Here is a 24,221-nt window from a genome sequence, read left to right as displayed (position 1 = left end):
CCGGGGAGTTGTTGATGGTTGTTAGGTACTATTCTTACCATTTTAAGGATAATGGCAAGCAGGACTATTCCACTCCCAGGAAGACCATTCTGTTTGATGTGTATAAGCTGGACTTTGTTAACAAGGAGTGGCTACTCTTGCCAAGCTTAGGCGACAGGGCATTGTTTATTGGTATTAATGAGTCTCTCTCTGTCTCTGCCCCTGATTTCCCCGGGTTGGAGAAGAATTGTATTTACTTCACTAGTCCCTATTCCGAAAACTTGAAACATTCTCATGATTTGGGTGTCTTCAACTTGGAAGATAACAGTATAACTCCAATTTATCGTTACGACTTGAAGATTCAACTGCCTTCTACCTGGATCATCCCACCTCAGCATTGAATGAAGCAATCCCTCGTTTTGGTTATGCTAGCAAATATATGCTAAGGTAGTCTGTTTTATTTATTTTTGTGTTTTTATTTTTAATACTTAGATTGTATATCTTGTTTTGTTTATCTATCTTTTCCGTTATAGCCATACAAAATTGTTTCTTTATAATGCAGTAATTACATTCTTTTCTTTTAAGTATACCAAGTTCCTTGTATATACCACTGCTTGGTGCAATGATTAAAAAATTTAGAGGGGGAGAAGAGAGAAGTTTGGCACAGATTTGAAAATTAACACCACCACATTATAAAGAATTAAAATAATTTACATCAATATCAAACGATAAATCTGTATGCATACCCTTGCAGCTAGTAAACTCCACATAGACATGATTCAGTAATGTTTTATTCCTATTTGTTGCTTGAGAATCCCATTGTATAATCACCTCACACATGATTTATTTTGTAGAATGTTGGTTTGATAAACTAGTCCAATGGCGTGAGCCAACATATATGTTTATTCTTTTTAATATATAGATATATGTATGCAATAGTGCTTTATTTTTTATTTTATTTATTTATTTATTTTTCTCTAATTCTTGACATCATAATTCATTATCTTCAATTTTAATTTTTCAGCATAGTTCATTTTTGCCATTGCTGACCTCTGTTTCTAGATTGTTATCCCATTGTTATATACTAATTGCTCATTGCATCCTATATATAATCTTATATTAGTTCTTTCGTGTCTCGTATGAGCCAATCGATGACTGAAGGTGATTAACTCGTAATTGGAGCACCTAAGTAAGAAAAAACATTTCTTGACAGCAGAATAGATTCAGAAATTTGTTTATGCATCGGTTATGAGTTATGACATATGTAGAACCATGTCAAATGCACTATTGTTTTGTATGTGTCAATTTACATTTAGCTAAGAAAGCTCCAAAAAGTAAAACTTCCTGATAGTGTGTTGAAGGTATTTGCTTAAATCTCAATTGGAAAATGCAACAAATTCAATCCTTTCAAGTATTTTATGTTGGTTTTAACTTGTTACTCAGTTGTTTTGCTGTATTAAATATGCAATTTTTAGTTACACCAGGGTTCTCCATACCTTTGAACATTGATTTGTGGTATTATCTTTGATATTCAGGCATCGATTTGGTATTGAATTCGGCCTTGATGGGATCGAAATGAAAATGCTTCTGCTCATTTTATGGTTGCGTGACAACTACATAAACTCATTATTTTGGATTCACGTTGTGATGTATGGTCATTCGCATGTTGATGTGTGTTATTCTATTTAGGAGATCTGGTGCATTTTTTCTAGAATTCTGGTGGTGTTCTGGTTTCCTTGTAGTTAATATACTAGCCTTGTTCAGTTGAAAAGAGGGTACAAATAGTCACACATTACATGATTCTTTGACTTTTCTGCGCCACTTGTTCTTGTGGTTGTTAATGAAAGTACCCACTTTACCATAAAACCCAACAAATTTATTGATTCCAAAGTGGTTGGGTCCATGAGGCTTTGACCAGGAAATGTAATGTTTACCGACGCATATTAATACAATTATTTGAAAACATAATTAAATTTTTATAAAATTAAATTAGGCAGAGTTTTTTTTTTTTTTTTTCAAATTATTTTTTGAATACAGAAAAATATTTCAAAGTTACAAATTAAGATTTTGGACCTATGAGACGCACAATGTTGATACCCACTTTAAATTAGTGAAGGATTTAACTGTAAACCAACATCTAAGTTGAATATATAATTATAGATCAGTTTTTTCTATTATTAATATTATTTTTTTTAGGACTACTCTTTTCTCAAGTTTGATACCTCATGATTCATCTCTATTATATATATATATATAGAGAGAGAGAGAGAATTGAAGCAGGGTGCCTCTTCGTTCGCATTTCTTTTCATGTAAAACTTTTATTTGTTAAATCATATAGTAGTTGAAAACTTCAGTTGAAATGGAGAGATGAACTCATCAATTGGGTGGGGAGCTTCATCGCAAAGGAAAAGACACAGAATTTTTTTAAATTTGTTAGGAGTTTGGTTAGTGTGAAAGAGAAAATTTTTAAGAAGTAAATTTCTCGTAACTGTTTAATTTTTCTCAAAATGTTTCTCGCAAAAAATACGGGTGGTGCCTTTATATCTTAATTTCCTATTATTCCCGTGCCACTTTCTCCACAAACTTCATTAATATGTCAGTTCCCTTCTATTATAAATTGCTTATATAATAATGTAATACTATTTTAATTATATATAGTTTTATATGTGCATACAAAATTAAAATTTTATTTTATTTTTTTCTTTGTATAATTAATAATGAGGGTAAAGTGCATAAAACCCCCCTTGAACTTTCTTCTCTTTCTCAAAAAAACCTCATTGAACTAGTATTTGGACAATTAACCCCCTAAACTATTTCAATTTTTGCAAAATACACACTCCGTCGAACTTTCCGTTGATTCAGCACAGAGATTTCACCTCTGCAGGTCACGTGACTAACTCAATTTTTTTTAAAGACACTATTACCCTTATAACCCATATTTACTGGGTTAACTCGTTTTAAATCCCAATCCATGTTCCCACCTTCCTTTGTCAAACAATTCAAACCCTAATAAATTTCTCTTACACTTCTGTCTCTCTCTCTTATATCTATGTGTATGTATATGAGCTAGAGATAACCATATATATACAAATAACCCTAATAAATTTCTCTCACTTCTGCCTTTCTCTCCCTTGGAAGTTGAAGATCCATGTCAATTGAAATTAGAACACAACAAAAACAATACTGGTCCCATAGAAAGATATATGTTATATATATATATATATATATATATATATATATATATATATGTATGTATATGAGCTAGAGATAACCATATATATACACAGAGCACTACAGATGGAAATCCATAGTGAATAAACTCAAATTTTGTTCACTCTTAATTCTCAACCATTCTCTCTCGTTCGATCCACATTTAGTTAGATTAATTCTTTAACTCACTATTTCTACGGTTTAAATTGGAAAAACCCAATTCAGATTCTGTATTGTAGAGAGAAAAAAAGCCTATGGTTCATCCCCGCATTCTTTTGTGGACTTGAAGATGATGATTGATAACTATATTTAATGTGATGAAACTGTTGCCTATCTTTTAGTGTTGTTTTGCTGACTAATTCAAGAAAGGAAGGAAGAAAGTGAACAGAGCTTCAATGGAGGAAAAAAATATAAAGTGTATATGTTGAGCTAAAAAAGTTATTTCTCTCTCTACAATACAGAATCAGAGAGAGTTTTTCTGGAACCCAATCAAAGAACTCCGGATGGAACGTGACCGGAAAGGGTCTGGCAAGCCATGGAATAAGAATCCAACATTCAGCTACAAAAGCAGCAAAGATATTGAGATCCAGGAGCTCGACGATGATGAGAATGAAGAAAAATGAGATAGAGACCCATAACCCAACTTTCTGTATATTACTAATTACTCATTCACTCTATTATATCAATCAAACCCATCACCATCCACGACTCTTTGACACCATTTTCTTTTTTAAGTTTGCTATTTTTGTCCCTCCCTATCCATCCAAACCCAATAGATAAATTGTTGGAGAACTCTTGCAGTAAATCATGTGCAAATGAAGGGATTGTATGGCGCTAGAAATCAATATAACCAAACAATTGTGATAAGGTTGAAGATGTCAAGATGAAATTAACCGTGGAGTTTGGAATTAAGAATGAAGATGATTTCAAGGGCCGACTTTGGATAAACAACGATGAAGCGCAAGTTAGCAAGGAATGACTCAGTCTATATATATATACATACATATATAATTCTGTGAGAGTTTCATGCATATAACATAACTAAAGGGAAGGATTTTTGCCGTGAGAAATAGATATAACAAGCAGTATAGTATATGAACTTACGATGTGATGTCTCTTTTTAATTGGTCAATAAGATTGCCTTGTCACGTCAGCATGTTAAGTTGTAAAATGAAAGAACAGCTGCCCTTCACCTTCCGTTAACAATTTTGACGGATTGTCCTAGAATGCAACAATTCTATAGTTTAGGGGATTATTTTTAGTTTAGGGGGTTTTATTACAATTGGGTCATAGTTAATTTAGTGGGGTTTAATGTAATGATTTAGAGTGATATATATATATATATATAAGAGCAGAGTGTTAGGTGAATAATTAGGATTAGTGCCTCTACACATATAACTTACAATTTAATTCGTACATGTACTTTTTTATATATAGACTTCTCTTGACTTTAGGACTCTAGGTAATTAGATGTAACAAACTAATTTAATTTCAATTCTACATATATTAGATGTATCAGTCTAATTTAGTTGAAGCATATTGTATTTAGTTTAGACTCAACTTCTTTCATTTTTTTTTTTTTTCTTCTTCTTATTTATGACTAAATATATATATATTAACTTCAATTTTTTTCTTAAATATTGTTCGGAACAAATTTTTTTATTAATTAAACTTGTACCTATAATCACATATATAAAATTATTAAATATCAGTTTCATTGTTTCATTTTGAACTTAAAATTTTAATTTTGTTCATAATTCAAAAGATAGAGTAATGTCTCAAAAGAGTATAAAGTAATCTTATAATTAAAAAAGTAGTTTTGGTAAATGCAATCACTTTATTTTTATTTTCATACTCTCCAAACTCACAAAATAATATTTTATTGAAAAAAATTTACTAACCAAATGTATGATGAAAATTCCGTCTACGAACCTAAATAAATTTGTGATCTTTTTCATTTTTGGATATATCCCTTATATTTTGGTTTTGTTAACGTATATTTGTTACTATTAATAGTCAATAGTTTCCAAAGATGTTCCCCTGGACTAACCACTGCCAAATGCCAACCTGTTCCAGTGCATATTTCACCCTCTCAATATATACAACATATACCTACATACAAAATATATATATATATATATATATATATATATATATATATATATATATAAATGTATTATATGTTACATCATTCTCTTGTGTACTTAACTATGCATGCATGGACCTCGACGACTTGAGGTGAGCACGTGTGGACGGGCCGTTCAATGTAAGAAACAATATTAATTGTAGTGTTTGATGGTGCAGTGTTAAGTCGACAAATCAAAAACAAAACAGAACGGAAAAAACAATTAATAAGTAAATAAATGGAGCAATATACAAGAAGAGAATAAAATTACTTTGGTTTCTCGTACTTGATATATTTATATATATATATAATTATTATTTTGCTTTAAAATGATAAATTTTACAAGTATAAAAAAATGCCTCTAGCTACATTTTTGGTGTAGACTTGAAATACAACAAAATAAAGTTTTGCACGTACATAGTCAAGTATGAGACAAACGTGAATAGAGAGACAGAGGAGTTGTTCATCGATGTTTTCCATAGAATAAGCATAAATGATTCGGAGTTCGAACTAAGATCCAACAAGCATTTTATACCGGAAATGAAAATAATAATCTAGTAAAAAGATACTAATTGTGCTCTTTAGAAGCTTGAATTTATCTCAGGCTGCTGGTAAGTATAGACAGGAGGGAAAGACGTATGTGGTGCAAGATGCAGACGTTATATTTTTCAAGTTCAATGTTTCTGGGGGCGGGAAGAAGTGAGCCATTCCCATTATAAGTTTTAAGGTGAATTTCTTGATGGGGAGATTCTAAGAAGTTCATTATAACGTTTTGTTATTTTTTTTGTGGGAAGATCTGTATCTTGTTTTTCTGTTGTATAAAGTTTAGTTAAGTTGATTAGTTTTGATGAGTCTTAACTATATTAAATGTCAATGGAGAACAACTGCAAACCAATTGATTTATGACTCTTATCATTTTCCTAGAATGATCACAAAGTTATGCTGGTATTTTACCATTTGAAAATGGAACTTATACTTGCTGGACAAACTTATACTTGATGGTGTTTTCATCTTCCCTGGAAACAAAAGATTGGTTTTCTTACTCACGAGAGAGAAACAAGTATGACATCATGATGTCACTGCTCACTAGCCCTAGTCTTTTTGCAGTTGATGGTCTAATGGATACTGCAACTTGTATTTTGTAGCTTGGAATCTTTTTTAAATTTGCTACATCTGCCTCAACATGTTCTAATTTGCTACTATAGCTCAATTTCCTGTATATCAGGATTGTTGTATTTTGATTGATTGTGTGATGAAAGGACGATAAACAAAAAGGAAAATTTAGTACAATTGTTGAACTAAACTTCCTTCAGTTCTAAATGTAAGGCACCAATTTGGTGCTCTCAAACATAACATATACGATCTCAGAATCCCAAGTATTATGTAATCTCTCTCGTCGCAATCTCTATCCTATTGTCAAACCAGCTTTTCTTCTTTCTTTTCTCCATTATCCTCATTGATTCCGATCACCATCTCAATTCAAGCATTATCTTGCCTAGCAGCTCATGCATAATGTGTGGTATTTACAGTTCACTGACACACTTGTTGCTTACCTATATATATATATATATATATATATATATATATATATATATATTTATATTGGAAATTTACACGAATCATCACATAGAGAGAGTTCTTGAAATTTAATAGACTTGTTATTTTATTTATTTATTATTTATTTTTTGGTGGGAAATTTACTTTTGTTTTTTGGAAGTTAAAATTTACACTCTTGTACATGGAGAGTTTTGAGGTTTTGAATTATCGCCTGTTTTGAGAGGCTTCATTGTTTCTTTGATCAACAACTTTTGCGTGAAATTAGAATTTTGGCGTGAAATTAGAATTTTGGAATTGGTGGCCGGAACTCTTTTCATCTCTCTACACAATATACGCTTATTGTGTTGTGCACTCACTGTATTGACCATGGAAAGAGACGATTAGAGGAGATAATGTATGAATGTGACTTTGGTGAACGTGATTAATTGAAGAACATGAACTTCACCGACGAAGAACTAAGAGTTCGTCTCTTTCATTATGTTGTGATGCAGGATCGTAACATTCCATTATGTTGTGGGGTTTCTTTTGTTCTGCGTGTTGCCCTTTTGGGTGGTATTTTGCCTTTGGGCTTGCTGGGTTATGGCCCTTCTTTTGTATTAGTTTCTGGTTTTCTTTTAATAAACTTTAACTTACCCCAAAAAAAAAAAAAATAAAAAAAAAAAAATATTGCAGCCGTTTTTTTTTTTTTAACCTTCATGCTTTTACAGGAGGTCTAGAGAAAGTTGCAAATCATAATCCCCTTATGAGCGCAACATGAATGAGAAAATGAGAGTAACTAACCATATACAAGCTGGCGAATATGTTTGTGTATCAACAATATGATATTACAAAACAGTCAAAGTTAGAGCAAAATCATTTCCGATTTTATTCGAAAATCATGCGATATTATAAAATAAGTATTTTATGATTTTATTCAGAAAATTTAGAATCGAAACCCGAAGATGATTTTCACATAGATATAAACATAACTTCTATTTATTCATTTCATATTTTCTATAAGCAATCACAATTTGAAGGTTGTCGCAATTGTGATTATTATTCATCAACATCTAATCGATTAACAACAAAACATTTAGAATGAAAAAATTGTATATATACTTGAAGAAGAGAAAGAGAGGGTGTACAAGAAAGTACGAGTGCCCGAAAAGGAGTTTGAGCGCGTGTATTATCCTTATTTGTAGGAAGTGGCTTGTGATGAAAGGCTATGATATGCACAAATGTTTAAATTATTTTAGAATTGGGTTCTAAAATGGTTAAACAAATATATATATAATGCTAGAGTAATTTAGAGAGCAGTATGCAACCTAAAAATATTCTGGAGAATGTTACTCCAGTCTATATATAAACTAAATTCTAAAAAATTAAATTTCCTAACCTAATAAAATTTGAAAATAGCAATATATGTGAGGATAGCCATTCGCACAAAAAATCATTGAAAATCCAAAAACAAATTTTGACCAAGTTTTTCCATGGTTTGGGTGTGTGCCATAGCGGATATTTTTCTTCTTGACTCCATTAGGGTAATTGGCAGCTACTAATGTGTTTGGATGGAGACAAGACGTGGGAATAAAAAATATTCAAAATCCATCCTTTTCTTTTTCTTAAATTAAAAAGGAAAATAATTATTACTCAATTCACTTTCTCTTAACAGATGATCGAAGAAAAACTTTCTGAAACTTAATGCACTTCTTCTTTTTCTTGTTTTCCACCATGCACTCTCTTTTCATGAATAAATAAATAAATTAGAGGAAGTTGTTGTTTCCTCCATAATATACTTAGAGATAACAATGTGTTGTAGTTGTACACTGTATGGACCACTTAAACCATAGCTCCTCATCTTCCAATTGATGATCCTCAGCATAGATATGCATTGGTTCACACTTCCACCACTAACTCTACAGTTATTCCCTCACCCACTTCACCTCCTATTTTATACAATTAGATATATGAGTATATATATACACCCCCATTACACACCATGGTAACACGTAAGACTAGTCAAAGGGCAAATGTGGGTTCGCTCCAAGCTGGGCTGATCCTGTCCGCCCAGACTTCATGAGTTGTAAAATCTGACTACTCCCCCCAAAAATCTTTCCTAGATTTAACAAATCATTTCACGTCCACTATGAAATTCCCTTCTTTGGCGGGTAAAGCTCATTTACCGGCAAAAACTTGCAAAAACCACATTAGTTCCCGCTTTTTCTCTCTGTTATTTGCAGACTCTGCTTAAAATAATCATGAAGAACCCTCAAAAGAATGGACAAAAATTAGGGTTTCTTTAGGTGTTCATCGAAACAAACAAAAAGAACAAGTTAGGGTTTGTTGGGTCTCATGTCTTCTATCACCAGAGAGAGAACGAGGACGAGTTAAGAGAAGAGAGTAATTTCCTTTTTGGGTTTGTTTCCTTTGTTATTTAACATGAGAGACTAGGGTTTTGTACTGTAACTGCCAGAAGTTTTTGGTCTTTCGGAAACTAAATTGTTGTAATTAAAGTTTCCAAAGCCAAAAACTTTTCTGGGTCCATTGTATTTAATGCATTGCACATTTTCTTTTTAATGCCTGAGCTGTGTCACAGAAGGACCTGCAAAATGAAGTTCATGTGCTCTGCAAATCTGTACTTTCAGATTGTTCGAACTTCTAATTTGTGCAACAGAGGCTTTGTTTGCTGTAAAGATTGATCTTTGAGAGGCTCATTTTACCCAGATTCGCTCTGTTCATGTGGAGATGGTGTGGTAAGTAAAATGCTGAACTTTCCATGGTTAGATCTTTGAATGTGACACACTGTAAAGTTTATATCACTCATTTATTGCTTTCTCTCAGTTTGTGTTGTTACAAGTGTTATGTGTTGAAATAAATGAGTTTTCTTTTTTTTTTTTTTTTTGGTTGAAAATGTGAATCTTAGTTCTTATAGTTCATTCTATAGGGTTGCCATTGCTCATTTTATTGAAGAAAATGTTGTTGTGGCTGTTGAATGGTGTGTGAGTCAACTGGGTTTCTTTGAATAGGGGATTTGAGGGCTTGAAAGATTACTTTGGTTCTTGACATTAAGCTTCTATCATATTTGGGTGAAGCCATTTTTTGGTGGTTTTAGTATGAATTGCTTTAGGATTTTGGTGGTATCCCTTTTTTTGGTCTCTGCCATTGCACAGCTTCCTTCACCGGACATCTTGGCACTGCTTGAATTCAAGAAGGGGATCGAGCGTGACCCCACGGGTTTTGTGCTTGGTTCTTGGAATGAGGAGTCCATCGACTTCAATGGGTGCCCCTCCTCTTGGAATGGGATTGTGTGCAATGGTGGAAATGTTGCAGGGGTTGTCCTTAATAATCTGGGTTTGTCCGGGAAAGCTGATTTGAGTGTGTTTTTGAACCTCACAAAGCTTGTGAAACTCTCCATGTCCAACAATTCGTTGACTGGAAAAGTTCCCAACAATGTAGGTGGCCTCAAAAGCCTTGAGTATCTGGATATTTCGGACAATTTATTCATTTCATCATTACCATCAGATATTGGTAAGTTGAGGAGCTTACAGAACCTCTCGTTGGCCGGAAACAACTTCTCTGGCTTTATTCCAGAATCAATTTCAGGGCTTGCCTCTCTCCAGTCTTTGGACTTGAGTCGCAACTCCTTTTCTGGGTTACTGCCATCATCATTGACTAAGTTGACGAGTTTGGTATTTCTAAATCTGTCTCTTAATGCGTTCACAAAGAAAATCCCAAAAGGATTTGAGCTGATGACAAATCTTGAGGTGCTTGACTTGCACGGTAACATGCTTGACGGAAATCTAGATGTGGAATTCTTGCTTCTTTCAAGTGCCATTCATGTTGATTTTAGTGGGAATTTGCTATTGAATTCTGCATCACAGCAGCAGAAATTTCTACCGGGCATTTCAGAGACTATTAAGTATCTAAATCTTAGCCACAACCAGCTCAAAGGTTCACTGGTGAGTGGGGGTGAACAACAGATATTTGGGAACTTGAAGGTGTTGGATTTAAGCTACAACCAGCTGTCTGGAGAATTACCTGGATTTAATTTTGTCTATGAGCTTCAGGTCCTCAAGCTCAGTAACAACATGTTTTCTGGTTTGATTCCTAATGGCCTTCTGAAAGGGGATTCTTTGGTTCTAACTGAATTGGATTTGAGCAGAAACAACCTTACAGGTACTTCTTTAAGTAGAATTTCTCTTTAGAAATTCCCGTATTTCTTGAATTTATTTAATTTCTCAGTTAACATTTATCTACACCTAGCATAGAAGTATCATAATATTTTTGAAAGGTAAATGTTGTGACATTGCAACATATAACTGAAAATGTCATTTACATAGGAAATAATGCTCTTTGGCCACTGCCACAATAACTAGTCCGGTGTGGTTTGATTTGCTATGCGTCTCACATCTAGTTCATCTTTCAGGACCAATAAGCATGATAACGTCAACTACTTTGAACATCCTTAATCTTTCCTCAAATGGGCTTTCTGGTCAATTGCCATTGGTGACTGGAAGCTGTGCAGTACTTGATCTGTCAAAAAACCAATTCAGAGGAAATTTAACCAGGTTAAAGGATTGGGGTAACATTGAATTCCTCGATCTCAGCCAGAACCGTTTAACAGGATCCATTCCTGAGGTAACTTCACAATTTCTGCGTTTAAATTACCTCAACCTCTCCCATAATTCCCTTATTAGCACTCTCCCAACAGCGATTTCACAATTTCCTAAACTTTCAGTCCTTGATATCTGTTTCAACCAGTTAGATGGACCTATTTTAACTACTCTGCTAACATCGCCCACATTGCTAGAACTTCACCTCGGAAACAATTTTCTTATTGGAAGTATTGAGTTCTCTGCTCCTCCCTCCATTGAACCCAATCTTCGGGTTCTTGATCTTTCTCATAACAGGCTTAGTGGCTATTTTCCGGATGGATTTAGGTTATTGAGTGACCTTCAAGTGCTCAGTCTAGCTGGCAATAATTTCTCTGGTTCTCTGCCAACTTCCATGGCTGACATGAGTTCCCTAAGTTCATTAGATATCTCTCTGAATCATTTCACAAGTTCGTTACCAAGTAACTTTTCAAACCTTATTCAAAGCTTTAATGTGTCGTATAACGATCTATCTGGGGTTGTCCCAGAGAATCTAAGAAAGTTTCCACTATCTTCTTTCTACCCTGGAAATTCTGGATTACAGTTTCCGAATGGTCCTCCTGGATTGAGCCATTCTCCACCTGGAATTCCCAAGAGGAAACCAATCAGGACTATAGTCAAAGTGGCGGTGATAATTGCATGTGTGCTTGCTATCTTAATTCTGATCCTGCTTGCCACCTTCATTCATTACATTCGCATATCAAGGAGATCTCTTCCAGAGCACGCTACAAACAAAGATATACACAGGCGGGCCCTACCAAATCCTTCTGTCTTCAGGGGAAGGGACAGTGCTGGTGCTTTAGTTGTTTCCGCTGAGGATCTTATGACTTCACGGAAAGGATCTTCATCTGAGATAATAAGTCCTGATGAGAAAATGGCATCCATAACTGGCTTCTCCCCAACAAAGAACAGTCAATTCTCTTGGTCACCAGAATCTGGGCAGTCTTATACTGCAGAAAACCTTGCGAGATTGGATGTTGTCAGGTCACCAGATCAATTGCCTGGTGAGCTGTATTTTCTTGATGATACACTTTCATTTACACCTGACGAACTATCTAAAGCTCCAGCTGAAGTGTTGGGGAGAAGTAGTCACGGGACTTCATACAGGGCTGTACTTGATAATGGTATGTTCTTGACTGTGAAATGGTTGAGAGAAGGGGTGGCAAAACAGAAAAAGGATTTTGCTAAGGAAGCTAAGAAATTTTCAAATCTCAGGCATCCGAATGTCGTGGGATTGAGAGGGTACTACTGGGGTCCCACACAGCATGAGAAGCTCATTCTTTCAGATTACATCTCACCCGGAAGTCTTGCAAGCTTTCTTTATGGTAACATTTTTCCCTTCTTATTCTTTCAACCCTACGATTTTGCTTCTACACTGAAAAATCGATGAATGTGGGTCCCAACAAAGTAAAGAAATATATAGATTCAAAGTCCTGCAAGATGTCCAGAAAAAATGGAGAACTTGTAGAATGAGATCTTTAGGAGTTGGACAAATTTCAATCTTAAACCATTACAGTGATAACGTTTATATTTGATTTTAGTACCATCTATTTTTCTATTATCTGGCCTGAAGGCACAAACTGGATTTTGAATTCTCCATCTGTTTTGTGGTTTGCCAGCTTCACGAGATGGTAATTTGAATTTGACTAAATGTTAGGGTAAACTGCATTAGGACCTCAGATTAGTGTTTTTGTCAACTACACTCATCATATTGATAATATTTGCTGTTCTAGCTTCATGATCTTTTCTGTGGAGCTGAGTTTTCCATTTCTTTCTGTTTGGACACTTCCGGTAAAACATAATAGTATGACCAGTCAACACTACTGGAAGTAGGGCTTTAAAATCTTATGTTGCAATTGGAGGATCATTCGGTCAATGAAACAATTTCTTCTAGCCTTTTATTATCATGACATGCAAGATCATCATTTGGGTGATATAAAATGACAGAATGTAACGGATCAATTATTGCCCTTTTATATAATTGAGCAGTTACAATTAGGTATTCTGCTCAAACAAATTGACTGAATATATGCTGCGAATATGTAGACTAAATCTAATAATGCTCTTTTAGGCCCTGGTCGAAATTTTATGATTCTTTAGTGGGATATCTAAGATGTTATGCTTTATAGGCAATTGTTTTGTAAGGCAATCATATGGGGTGCTATACAAGCTTCCACAAGAATTCCATTTTATCCCCTGATCAAAGATAGAGACACCTTCCCTATCCATTTTTTACTTCAACAAGCAATTTTTTAAAAAAATGCATTAACGTAACATAAATTTTCATGCTTTTTTATTATTGCTTTTCTCTTGTCCATTGCTATGCAAATACTTTATCGGTCTTACATGTTTCTTGCTCTAATCAATGCATTTGTCATGCTTTTGTAACACTATAGGAAGACGTAAAAATCCATATTCATCCATACTTGTGCTCATATGGTGATTCTTTCCACCAAGTTTACAGTATAGTTGTTTCTGGGTAGCTTTTATTTGCATATCTGATAAACCAATTCCTGCAGATCGTCCTGGAAGAAAGGGTCAACCATTATTCTGGGCCCAAAGGCTCAAAATAGCAGTTGATGTTGCACGTGGCCTGAATTATCTCCATTTTGACCGTGCCATTCCACATGGCAACCTCAAAGCGACCAACATACTCTTAGATGGCCCTGATCTTAATGCCCGTGTTGCTGATTACTGCCTTCATCGCCTAATGACTCAGGCTGGCACCATTGAGCAGATCCTTGATACTGGCGTGTTAGGTTACCGTGCGCCAGAGTTGGCTGCTTCCAAGAAGCCACAGCCCTCCTTCAAGTCTGATGTTTATGCATTTGGAGTAATTCTGTTGGAACTCTTGACTGGAAAATGTGCTGGTGATGTTGTTTCTGGTGAAGATGGAGTGGTAGATTTAGCGGATTGGGTGCGGTTGAGAGTAACTGAAGGTCGTGGATCAGACTGTTTTGATGCTGCATTGATCCCAGAGAGGAGGATTCCAGCATCGGAGAAGGGAATGAAGGAGGTCCTTGGGATAGCACTGCGATGTATACGCTGTGTATCTGAGAGGCCAGGTATCAAGACTATATATGAAGATCTTTCCTCTATATGATTTGTTGATTTCATTTTGCTGGGCTTTAGATTTATGTGGGAATCAAGTAGTTCATTGGCCTCCCTTTTAGAGTAGTTTAGTTTAGCATCTAGTTTGATGGGCTAATTTTATTAACCAATGCTGTAAAGTTTGGGCATATTTCAGTGTAAACAAACTTTCACCCTTTGTTGACAAGCTTTGATCAATGCTTCAAAATGGCTATGACTGTCTAAATTGTGTTTGGGGCTTGGCCAAGAAAATGGTTGTTTCTTCAGATATATCATTCTCTTGGTATTCCTTATTGGTTGCATATTAGCAGAGCCTTCAGTTCATCAACTAGATGGGGAGCATTCACCTCCTCATTTCTAATTATTATTTTTTTATTAAAAAAATAATTATTCCTCAATTCTGTTTATTATTTTTTTGTTAAATTATTCACCTCCTCAATTCGGTTTATTTTTCGGTTTATTCTTTATTTATCTTCTAGGATTGAAGATGACAGTTTAATTTAGTTGCTATGAAATTTCACCCAATATTCAACATGATTATCCAACTTTTGGCTCCTCAATTGTTGTTAGGATGGCTGCCTCGTTCTCTATTTTTAAAACCACCACTGATCAAAAGCCTAATATTTTTCCTTACATTTTTAAAATTCTGAAACATGATTGAGTTTCAATAACACAGTCCACTTTGAAAAATGTTACATGAACCTTCTTTAACATTGTACAAATGACACCATGACAATCAATAGAAGTGGATCTTAAAATTAAGAAAATAAAAAATATAGCTAAACAAGGGAAATGGTATTGACACTGGATTTGGATCCAACATTAATGCAACATGGTTATTATGAGGATGCAAAGCTGATGCAACATACTTGATCCGGTTGCCACATTATAATACTATTAAATAAAAAAATTTAGCAATTTTACATTGTTATTATAGTCTTGATTTAATGTGATTGCATGGGTGCTCTTTGTTAGGGTTGCAATTCTGGCGAATCCAACTTGAGCGCATAATATTTTTGGTTTTGGATGGCGTAAATTGCAATTCAGTTTAGGTTTGGTTGAAAATTAGAAACCCGATTTATTTTGGATCGGACTCTAGCTATTATGTCGCGCAACCGAAGTCCAAGCCGTACAAAACTAGTCAAACCGAAAATATGAACCAAACATTGAACACGATATATAAATAAATATAATAGTTAAAAATCATAAAAATCCTCCTTACTTTTAAAATCATGCATAAAATCCCAATAAAATTTAAAATACTCCTAAAATAACAAAACTCATCAAATTATCTCGTAAACTCTTAACGTAACCGTTAAATGAGTTGTGAAATGTCAAATTTTAGCTAGTAAGATAAGATCTCATCTAACATTAAATAATATTATTATAAAGGTATATTTTTTTAATTTTAAAATAATAATTATAAATTATAATTTAATATTAAAAAACAATGTAAAATTAAACATTCCATAACTAAGTTAAATGGTGGGTCACGGGTTTAAATTAACTTGATAAGTATTATTAGTTAAGGATTTTTATTTTTATTTTATTTTAAGGTTTTATACACTATTTTAAAAGTAAACAAGGTTTCATGATTTTAAGCATATAATTTAGTAAAGTAAAGTAATTTACATTAGGGTTGGGACATGGTAGCGATGAATCAAAATTTACTTTACTACTTCAGTCCTTTGTAGGCTGGTATGACGGAAAGACACAGAGACAGAGTTGGAGAGAGAAAATGGCTAATCGGAGGAGTTTTGGCGATCGGATGATGTATTGCCACCGTTCGATGCTAAAATCATGGTGCAATTCTTCCACGCCGGGCAGCTTTCATAATTCCAGTAGTCAAGCCGGTGGCGGTGGTGGTGGTGGTGGTTTGCTCCTTGGAGGCGGCGGTGGATGCTTCGAAAAAGCTTCGCCCTTTTCGCCGATCCGACATTATTCTTCTTCTTCTCCTCATTCTCCACCTGTAAGTCCTCCATCGCCATTACTCATGGTACCTCCCGGTGCTACTTTTGTCGATGACAGCATAGAAACAAAGTGGTACAACCACCACCATCCAACAACAGGGCGGCGTCCAACAACAAGAACAATGAGGACTATTTTCATTTCCTCGGTCTTTCGAAACAGAATAAAATTAGGGTTCGGAAGAATCTCAGTATACCATGGCAGAGGGACCTCCTTACCCCTGACGGCGCACGATGTGTGAGCTCTTCTCATGGATGGCTGGCCTTTAACCACCCTCACAATTGCCACCCTTATCTCTACAACCACTTAATAGACTCCCCTCATTTCCCCTACATCCCCCTTCCTTCCATCGATACCCTACCCTCCGTCCGCGCCGTTCGCCTCTTCAAATCCGACCACCGCTCCCCTTCCCCTTCCATCATCACACGCTTCCTACTCTTAAACAAGACTCTCCTCAGCGTCGATGGGGACGAATCCGTCATATCAGAGCACAACGTTTCCCCTGAACAAGCCTGCCATTTTTACCTACACAGGCTTGCTATGTCATCTGCCCCATCGTTCCCCTCTTCTTCATCAAAACCGAATCTTGACGACCAGGATTGCACTATAATGGCTATACACGGCGGATTTTATGATATTGCCTTCTGCAAACCCGGGAACGATAGGTGGACCGTCTTGGATGGTTCGCGCCCACCTTATTCTGACATTGTGTATTTCAGCAAGGATCAGCGATTTTATGCCATCAATTCGGATTGTAGCATGGAAGCTTGGGACCTCAGGGATCCTTCTTGTCCCAAAATTCAAGTGTTTGATGGTGCTTCCTTGCGGCCTGGGAAGCTTGGGCACGAACTTCGGTTATCTTATAATTGTGTTGAGCGTAATTATTTAGTTGAATCCTCTGGGGATCTTTTGCTGCTTTCTAGGTTTGTAGCTTTAAGTGTTGCTGAAAGTGGCATTGATCATCCTGAGAGTTTTAAAGAGAGATTTTATAGTTATCTCCGGACGGAGGCCATAGAAAGGAATTATTACATTCGTGATAATGATGCTTATTGGACTCTGGGATTTGATGTTCGTAACTTAGATTACTATCACGGTAAGTGGGAACCTGTGGAATGTTTAGGTGACCGGGCACTGTTTGTGGGTTCTAATCATTCTTTTTCTCTTTCAACTCGCGATTATCCGGAACTGATTGGAAATTCCATCTACTTCTCAGATGATAACTTCGACGTATATCATGGCCATGATAATGGCATCTTTTGCTTAGGAGATAACGACCTAAAGCGTTTTTATCCGGTCAGGTTGAAGATCATTGACCCACATCCAGTTTGGGTTGCCCCCAACACAATGTAGTTCTACATAGTCTCCTTTTGCCTTACTAATTAGGTTTCCATTTCCTCCTCCACGATCTAGGTTAGTTGGTTGATTCTTTTTCACTATGGTTGGTAGGAAAAGGTTGTGATGGTTTATGACATTTTATTATTATATATGAAATTGCACTGATTTATTATTTACTAGTGTTTTTGGTTATAATTCTCATTGGTTAATTTTATTATTTGGGTGTATTGATGATGAAACTTGATAAGCTCCTATATAAGCTTACTTGTTTCAATTAATCTGAATTACTTCAATGTGAGTGTGTGTGTGTGTGTATATATATATATATATATATATATGTGGATTTCAAGTTTTTATTTGTTTGTTTGTTATTGTTAGTATCATTCTGCTGATGAAATATAACCAAGATATATCTTTTTGATCATGTTGAGGAGATTGTTATTTTTTTTTGGCCTCTTTGAAGGCTTGAGGCTTTTTGTGGCTTTTTTTTCTTGTTTCCATGAGATTCGCCTCCCTTTTGAGTGCTTTTTATAAAATTCTTAGTTATCAAAAAAAAAAAAAAAAAAATGTATGCATAATTTTGGATGTAGAGAGTTCTAAGATGGACAATTTTAATGGAAACAATGCGGAGGAGTAGTTTCGTAGTTTTCCTTTGTAGAATTAGCCAAAGGAAAAAAACCTCAAAAACAGTCAGGATGCAGTTGATAGATCCTTTGTGCTCCCTAATATTACACAAGTTAAATATGCCTTTTGTTCAATTGAGGTATGGTATCGTGATTGCACCGAAGTATTTGTTCTAGTCAAATGCTGTAACATGGACAATGCTGAGTGTCACGACTGCACAAGAACATTCACGATTGTGCTTAGCATAACTTTTATAACAATATGCTAGTTTTTGTCCGTTTGTAATCACACAAAAAATTCAAACACTCACTCAGTTTTTAGGAGAATTTAGACTCAATTTATTATTTTGAAAGATGAAAGATGAGCAAGTTTTGTTCAATTTCTTCATACTATTAAGTAGCAAAATGTGTGGCATGGCTTTAATTTGGAGGAGATATATTTATATATGATTTTCAAATATATATAAGCATAGACATGATTCCCATATACAAACAGACACAATTTGAACTCAAATGAAGGGAAAGGAAGGAAATGGAATAGATAAGGTTCACAGTGCACAGTAGGGTAGGACATTGGAGCGAATGACAGAGATGGGATGACTTAAATACTCTCCACTAGGAAAACCTTTCGAACGGTTTTTCAAGTCAATTGACTAGAGGGGGAGCTATCCCTTCAAACCATAGGTCGAATGTTTGAAGGGGAAAGATCCCAATCTAGAGTTATGCGCCAAGAGGAGGGACAGTCCTTCAATTTGCACATGGAAGGAAAGCTTTCGAGGTCACGGAGACGGGTTGCACAGATTTTACTATGCAATATAGAATTCAAAATGAATAAATATTATTGCTTCCTGTTTGGGCAACATAACTAGAATATACAAAATAAAATAAAATAAAATAAAACCAGATCCTCACAACCCATCACCACTCACTTGTTTTTTGAGTGCCAATTCACATCCCAATGTGGATTCTTCATTTGCCCTGCAAACTGAGGTTTCTAAACTTATGGAGTTCCCATCCTTGGAAGGAAAAAAACATCACCATTGCAGCCATTTCTTGGCCGGACATTATTTCGACTTTCAGCGTCCAGTGGTCCTCTCCATCACCACTGAATCTTTTTTGGAAGCTTTGCCTCGCAGCTCTCGTGTATCACATTTGGAAGGAGAGAGATGCTCGCATCTTTCGGGGTGCAAAGTTATCCCAAAATTCAATTCAATCCAGGGTTTCAACAGCATTACCTCGATCTTGATATTGGAGATTTTTAAAAATTCCATCGCTGCTCATCAAATCCTTAAGGACTGGGACCTTCCGCCCTCTTGTTGTCGTCCTCCGCTGAACTGAAATCGCCAAGCCTTTGGGCTTCGACTCCTTTACAGCTTGGTCACCGGATTTGCACCATTCCACCATTAACGGCCATGCAACCGTCATTGTTGGTTTGTTAGTTTCATTTTGGGCCCTAGGCCGCTAAAATGCTGTCTTTCTTGCTTGGGCCTCTAGGCTCTTGTTCCCCATCTAGTATGGGTCTGTTTGGACCAAAGGCCTCCTCTGTACAGTTTTTTAATTAATATACTAGCTTCATCTTTCTCGGAAAAAAAAAAAAAAAAAAAAAAAAAACTTATCTTCATGCGCGTATCGCCTACGGATGGAAAGGAATTTAAGTAAAATCGATGTTCTTTCTTGTATTTGATTTTTTTTTTTTTGGAACAAGTGGCTCTCTGATTCTGATAGGCATAATGGCCATGCATTTGGCCGATGGTGACAGGAGACGGTCTCTCGTGGGCCCAAGGAACAATACGATGGTTTTATTTTTCACTAATTTGAGGAACTGCTCTGATATCAAGTACGTGTGCCCTATAAGAAATGGTTGTGAAAATTCAATTCAAGATAATAATTTAGAAGGGGTGAATGGGGTGGTTTGCTCATGTTCACCCAAAATAAAATTGAATTAAACACATAAAATAAGTAAATAAAGTAAAGTCCACACAAAACAATCAAGGTGATTTCTTGTGAAAAATAAAAAAATCTCTTACTTGCAAAAATAATGTTATTTATTTATGTGTATATTCATAAAATAAAGAAGTTATTAGGTCAAAAAGATTTGAGGACATACGCTACAAGTGGTCAAAAAGGAAGTTGAGAATTACTAATTTTTTTTCTGATTTTTCAGTCATTTATAGTTTACCCATTTACACTTATTGGTATTGATTGATTATTGATTAAATTTATTGTTTTTTGCATTGTTTTACGTGTTAATGAGTTATTGATCTTTAACACTTCTATATTGCAGTAGAGAAACTCAGTATTTTAAAATAGTTGAAGACATCTAGTAATTACTTATTACAAGAGGTATTTGTCTCATGCAAAAAAAATTAACATAAACTATAAAAAAAAATAATTTATATATATAAAAAAAAATCACAAGCTTTTAGGTGAAGAATAATATGGTAAATTCACCATAAATGTTTACCAGGGTGTGTGGGTAATTTACCCATAAATTAGGGTTGAGAGGTGGGAGTGATGAATCAATTTTACTTTTTTTTATTTTTCGAGAATCAATTTTACGAGTACTTCATTACTCCAGAGAGAAATGGCTAATTGGAGGAGTTTTGGCGATCGGATGTTAAAAACATTTTTCAATCCGGCGAGCCTTCACAACTCCAGTAGCCGGCGTCGTGGTGGTGGTGGTGGTTGTTTGCTCCTTGGAGGCATAAAAAAAGCCTTTTCACGGATCACCGGTTGCTCTTCTTGTTCTTCTCCACCTCCTCCACCACCCCCCGCAAGTCATCGATCACCATCTTCATCACCATTGCTCATGGTACCTCCCGGTGTTGCTTTTGTCGATCACAAAAATACAGGAAAGCACGACGACAGTAGCAGCAGCAGCAATGAGGACTATTTTCATTTCTTCAGCGTTTCGGAGCAGAGTCAAATTAGGGTTCCGAAGAATCTTACTATACCATGGCAGAGGGACCTCCTAACCCCTGACGCCGCACGATGTGTGGGCTCTTCTCATGGCGGCTGGCTAGCCTTTGCACACCCTCGCAATTCCTACCCTTATCTCTACAACCCTTTGATAGACTCCCCTCATTTCCCCTACATTCCCCTCCCTTCCATCGAAACCCTACCCCACGTCCGCGGCGTTCGCCTCCTCAAGTCCGATCACCTCTCCCCTTCCCCTTCTCTCATCACCCGCTTCCAAATGTTATACGATTCATCAGAGATCTACCTTTCCTCTCGAAAAGTCTGCCTTTATTACATGCACAGGCTTGCTATGTCATCAGCCCCATCGTTCCCCTGTTATTCTTTTTCGTCATCAAAATCAAAACCAAAACTTGACGAGGACTGCACTATAATGGCCCTCCATGGCATGGGACTTAATGATATTGCCTTCTGCAAACCCGGGGACGATAGGTGGACCGTCTTGGACGGTTCGCTCCCATATTATTGTGACATCATGTATTTCAGCAAAGATCAGCGGTTTTATGCCTTGAAACCAGATGATGATAGCATTGAAGCTTGGGATCTCAGAGATCCTTCTTGTCCCAAAAATCAAGTGTTTGATAGTCCTTCCATTTGTCCTGGAAAGCTTGAGGACAAACTTCAGGAATCTTATCATTTTATTCAGAATAATTATTTAGTTGAATCCTCGGGGGATCTTTTGCTGCTTTACAGGTTCATAGCTAACATCATCACTAATAGTGATGATCTTTCTGAGGAACAACTGAATAGAATGGATGAGGCTTATTGGACATTGGGATTTGAGGTTCGCAAGTTCGATTTTGATCACAATAAGTGGGAACTTGTGGAATGCTTAGGTGACCGGGCACTGTTTGTGGGTTCTAATCAATCTTTCTCTCTCTCAACTTGCGATCATCCGGAATTGATGGAGAATTCCATCTACTTCACAGATGATAACTTTGACCAATTTAACGACAAATATGGTTACCATGATAATGGTGTCTTTTGCTTAGGAGAGAACAACATAAAACCTTATTATCCAAGCAGTGTGAAGATGATTGATCCACATCCAATTTGGGTTGCCCCCTTCACAATGTAGTTCTACACAAACAGCTATTTATCTCCTTTTGGCTTACACAAGGTAGGTAAGTTACATAGTTGATTCCTTTTTATTAAATTATAGTAAGGTTGTGATGTTTATGATAGTTGATTACCATGATAATGGTGTCTTTTGCCTAGGAGAGAACAACATAAAACTTTATTATCCAAGCAGTGTGAAGATGATTGATCCACATCCAATTTGGGTTGCCCCCTTCACAATGTAGTTCTACACAAACAGCTATTTATCTCCTTTTGGCTTACACAAGGTAGGTAAGTTACATAGTTGATTCCTTTTTATTAAATTATAGTAAGGTTGTGATGTTTATGATAGTTGATTACTGGTCACTGTTTGATAACTTTATTCAAATCCCTAATTTCTTTTTTTTAATTATTTGTTTGCATAGTTTGATGACTTTTGGAAGTGGACAGTATTTTTTCTTTTCTTTTTTCCTATGATGGACATTACCAATCAGTGTAAGGAGTAGTTTCTTAATTTTCATCCGTAGAACTAGCCACAAGATTAACATCTTTTAACCAGTCTTTTGTTTGATCCTTTTGATGGGTATATGTTAAATATTGTGAACTAGTTCTTTAAAGGTTCTGGTCTTCTAGAACATCATGCTTCCTAACATTACACAAAATTAATTTCGCTTTTTGTTCAATTCCATTTTGCTCTAGTCCAATACTGCAACGAGATATTATGTATTTTTTTAATGAACTGATCGGCCCAAGTCACTTGCAGAAGCCACAATAACTGACGCATTGGTTGTCATAACAGTGTTTGAAAAAGCTAATTTTTGTTTTTTGTATGATTATTTATCATAGAAATTTGAACACTAGGTATATTTTGGGAAATTTGGACTCTCAAAATTTTTACTTTAAAGATGAGTTAGTTTTATTTGATTTTTGAAGTTGCAATTGCTATTTAAAAATAAATTCGAAGGGTTAGCTCAAATGGGTAAGTGTAACGGGTGGGCGCTTGTCCATTTACCCAAAAGCTCGAACTGTTAGGTAAGGCTGCATACCCACCCATTTATACCCAATCTTTTTCCCATCCGATTCCGATGTGGGACAAAATGACCCTTGTTACATTCTCCCCCACCCAAACTCGAAACTCCCTCGTTGCGGTTGGGCCACCCTGCCTACCCGGGTGGACTCACCCGGACGCCTTCCGGGCCGGGCGCTTGGCGTGGCACCGAATCAAGGACTGGGTTTGGCTCTGATACCAACTGTAACGGGTGGACGCTTGCCCATTTACCTAAAAGCTCGAACTGTTAGGTAAGGCTGCATACCCACCCATTTATACCCAATCTCTTTCCCATCCGATTCCGATGTGGGACAAAATGACCCTTGTTACAGTAAGTCATTTGTCCTTGGTGCTTCAGGAAGCATTAAGCTTGAGGTTTAACTTCTCTTAAGTGCATGGATGGATTTGGTGAATAATTAGGAAAAAAAAATACTAAATTTTTATTATATAAGGTAAAGAACCAACAAAAAAAAAAAAAAAAAAAAAAAAAAAAAAAAAGAGGCACAAAAAACATATAGAACTATGGAACTACAAAAAAATAGAATTAAACCATGAACTATGCCTGCTTGGCTGCAATTAAATCACTACCAATTAAATCACTCCGGTCACCACCATAATAA

At 35.8% G+C, this 24,221-nt stretch overlaps 2 protein-coding genes across 3 annotated transcripts; both read left to right on the top strand.

The window, feature by feature from the left end:
• The first annotated feature begins 9,437 nt into the window (after positions 1-9,437).
• On the top strand, positions 9,438-15,052 carry LOC132313462 (LRR receptor-like serine/threonine-protein kinase GHR1). 2 transcript variants are annotated; one of them, XM_059812245.1, is made up of 4 exons: positions 9,438-9,603; positions 9,795-11,026; positions 11,277-12,827; positions 14,022-15,052. In XM_059812245.1, the coding sequence occupies exons 2-4, from the start codon at positions 9,964-9,966 to the stop codon at positions 14,603-14,605; spliced, it is 3,198 nt and encodes a 1,065-aa protein (XP_059668228.1). In that variant the 5' UTR covers positions 9,438-9,603; positions 9,795-9,963; the 3' UTR covers positions 14,606-15,052. The 2 variants fall into 2 exon arrangements, with proteins under 2 accessions (XP_059668228.1, XP_059668219.1); XM_059812236.1 differs by having other exon boundaries at positions 9,438-11,026.
• A 6,050-nt stretch (positions 15,053-21,102) lies between these two features.
• On the top strand, positions 21,103-22,572 carry LOC132280690 (uncharacterized). The gene has a single exon (XM_059782450.1). It carries the CDS (start codon positions 21,103-21,105, stop codon positions 22,570-22,572), a length of 1,470 nt encoding a protein of 489 aa, XP_059638433.1.
• The last annotated feature ends 1,649 nt before the right edge of the window (positions 22,573-24,221 follow it).

Source organism: Cornus florida, unplaced genomic scaffold (assembly GCF_030987335.1).
Source record: "Cornus florida cultivar Cherokee Brave unplaced genomic scaffold, ASM3098733v1 CherokeeBrave_3.0.0_Hap2_Chr01, whole genome shotgun sequence".
Taxonomy (NCBI): domain Eukaryota; kingdom Viridiplantae; phylum Streptophyta; class Magnoliopsida; order Cornales; family Cornaceae; genus Cornus; species Cornus florida.
This window is presented reverse-complemented; position numbering and strand designations above follow the sequence as displayed.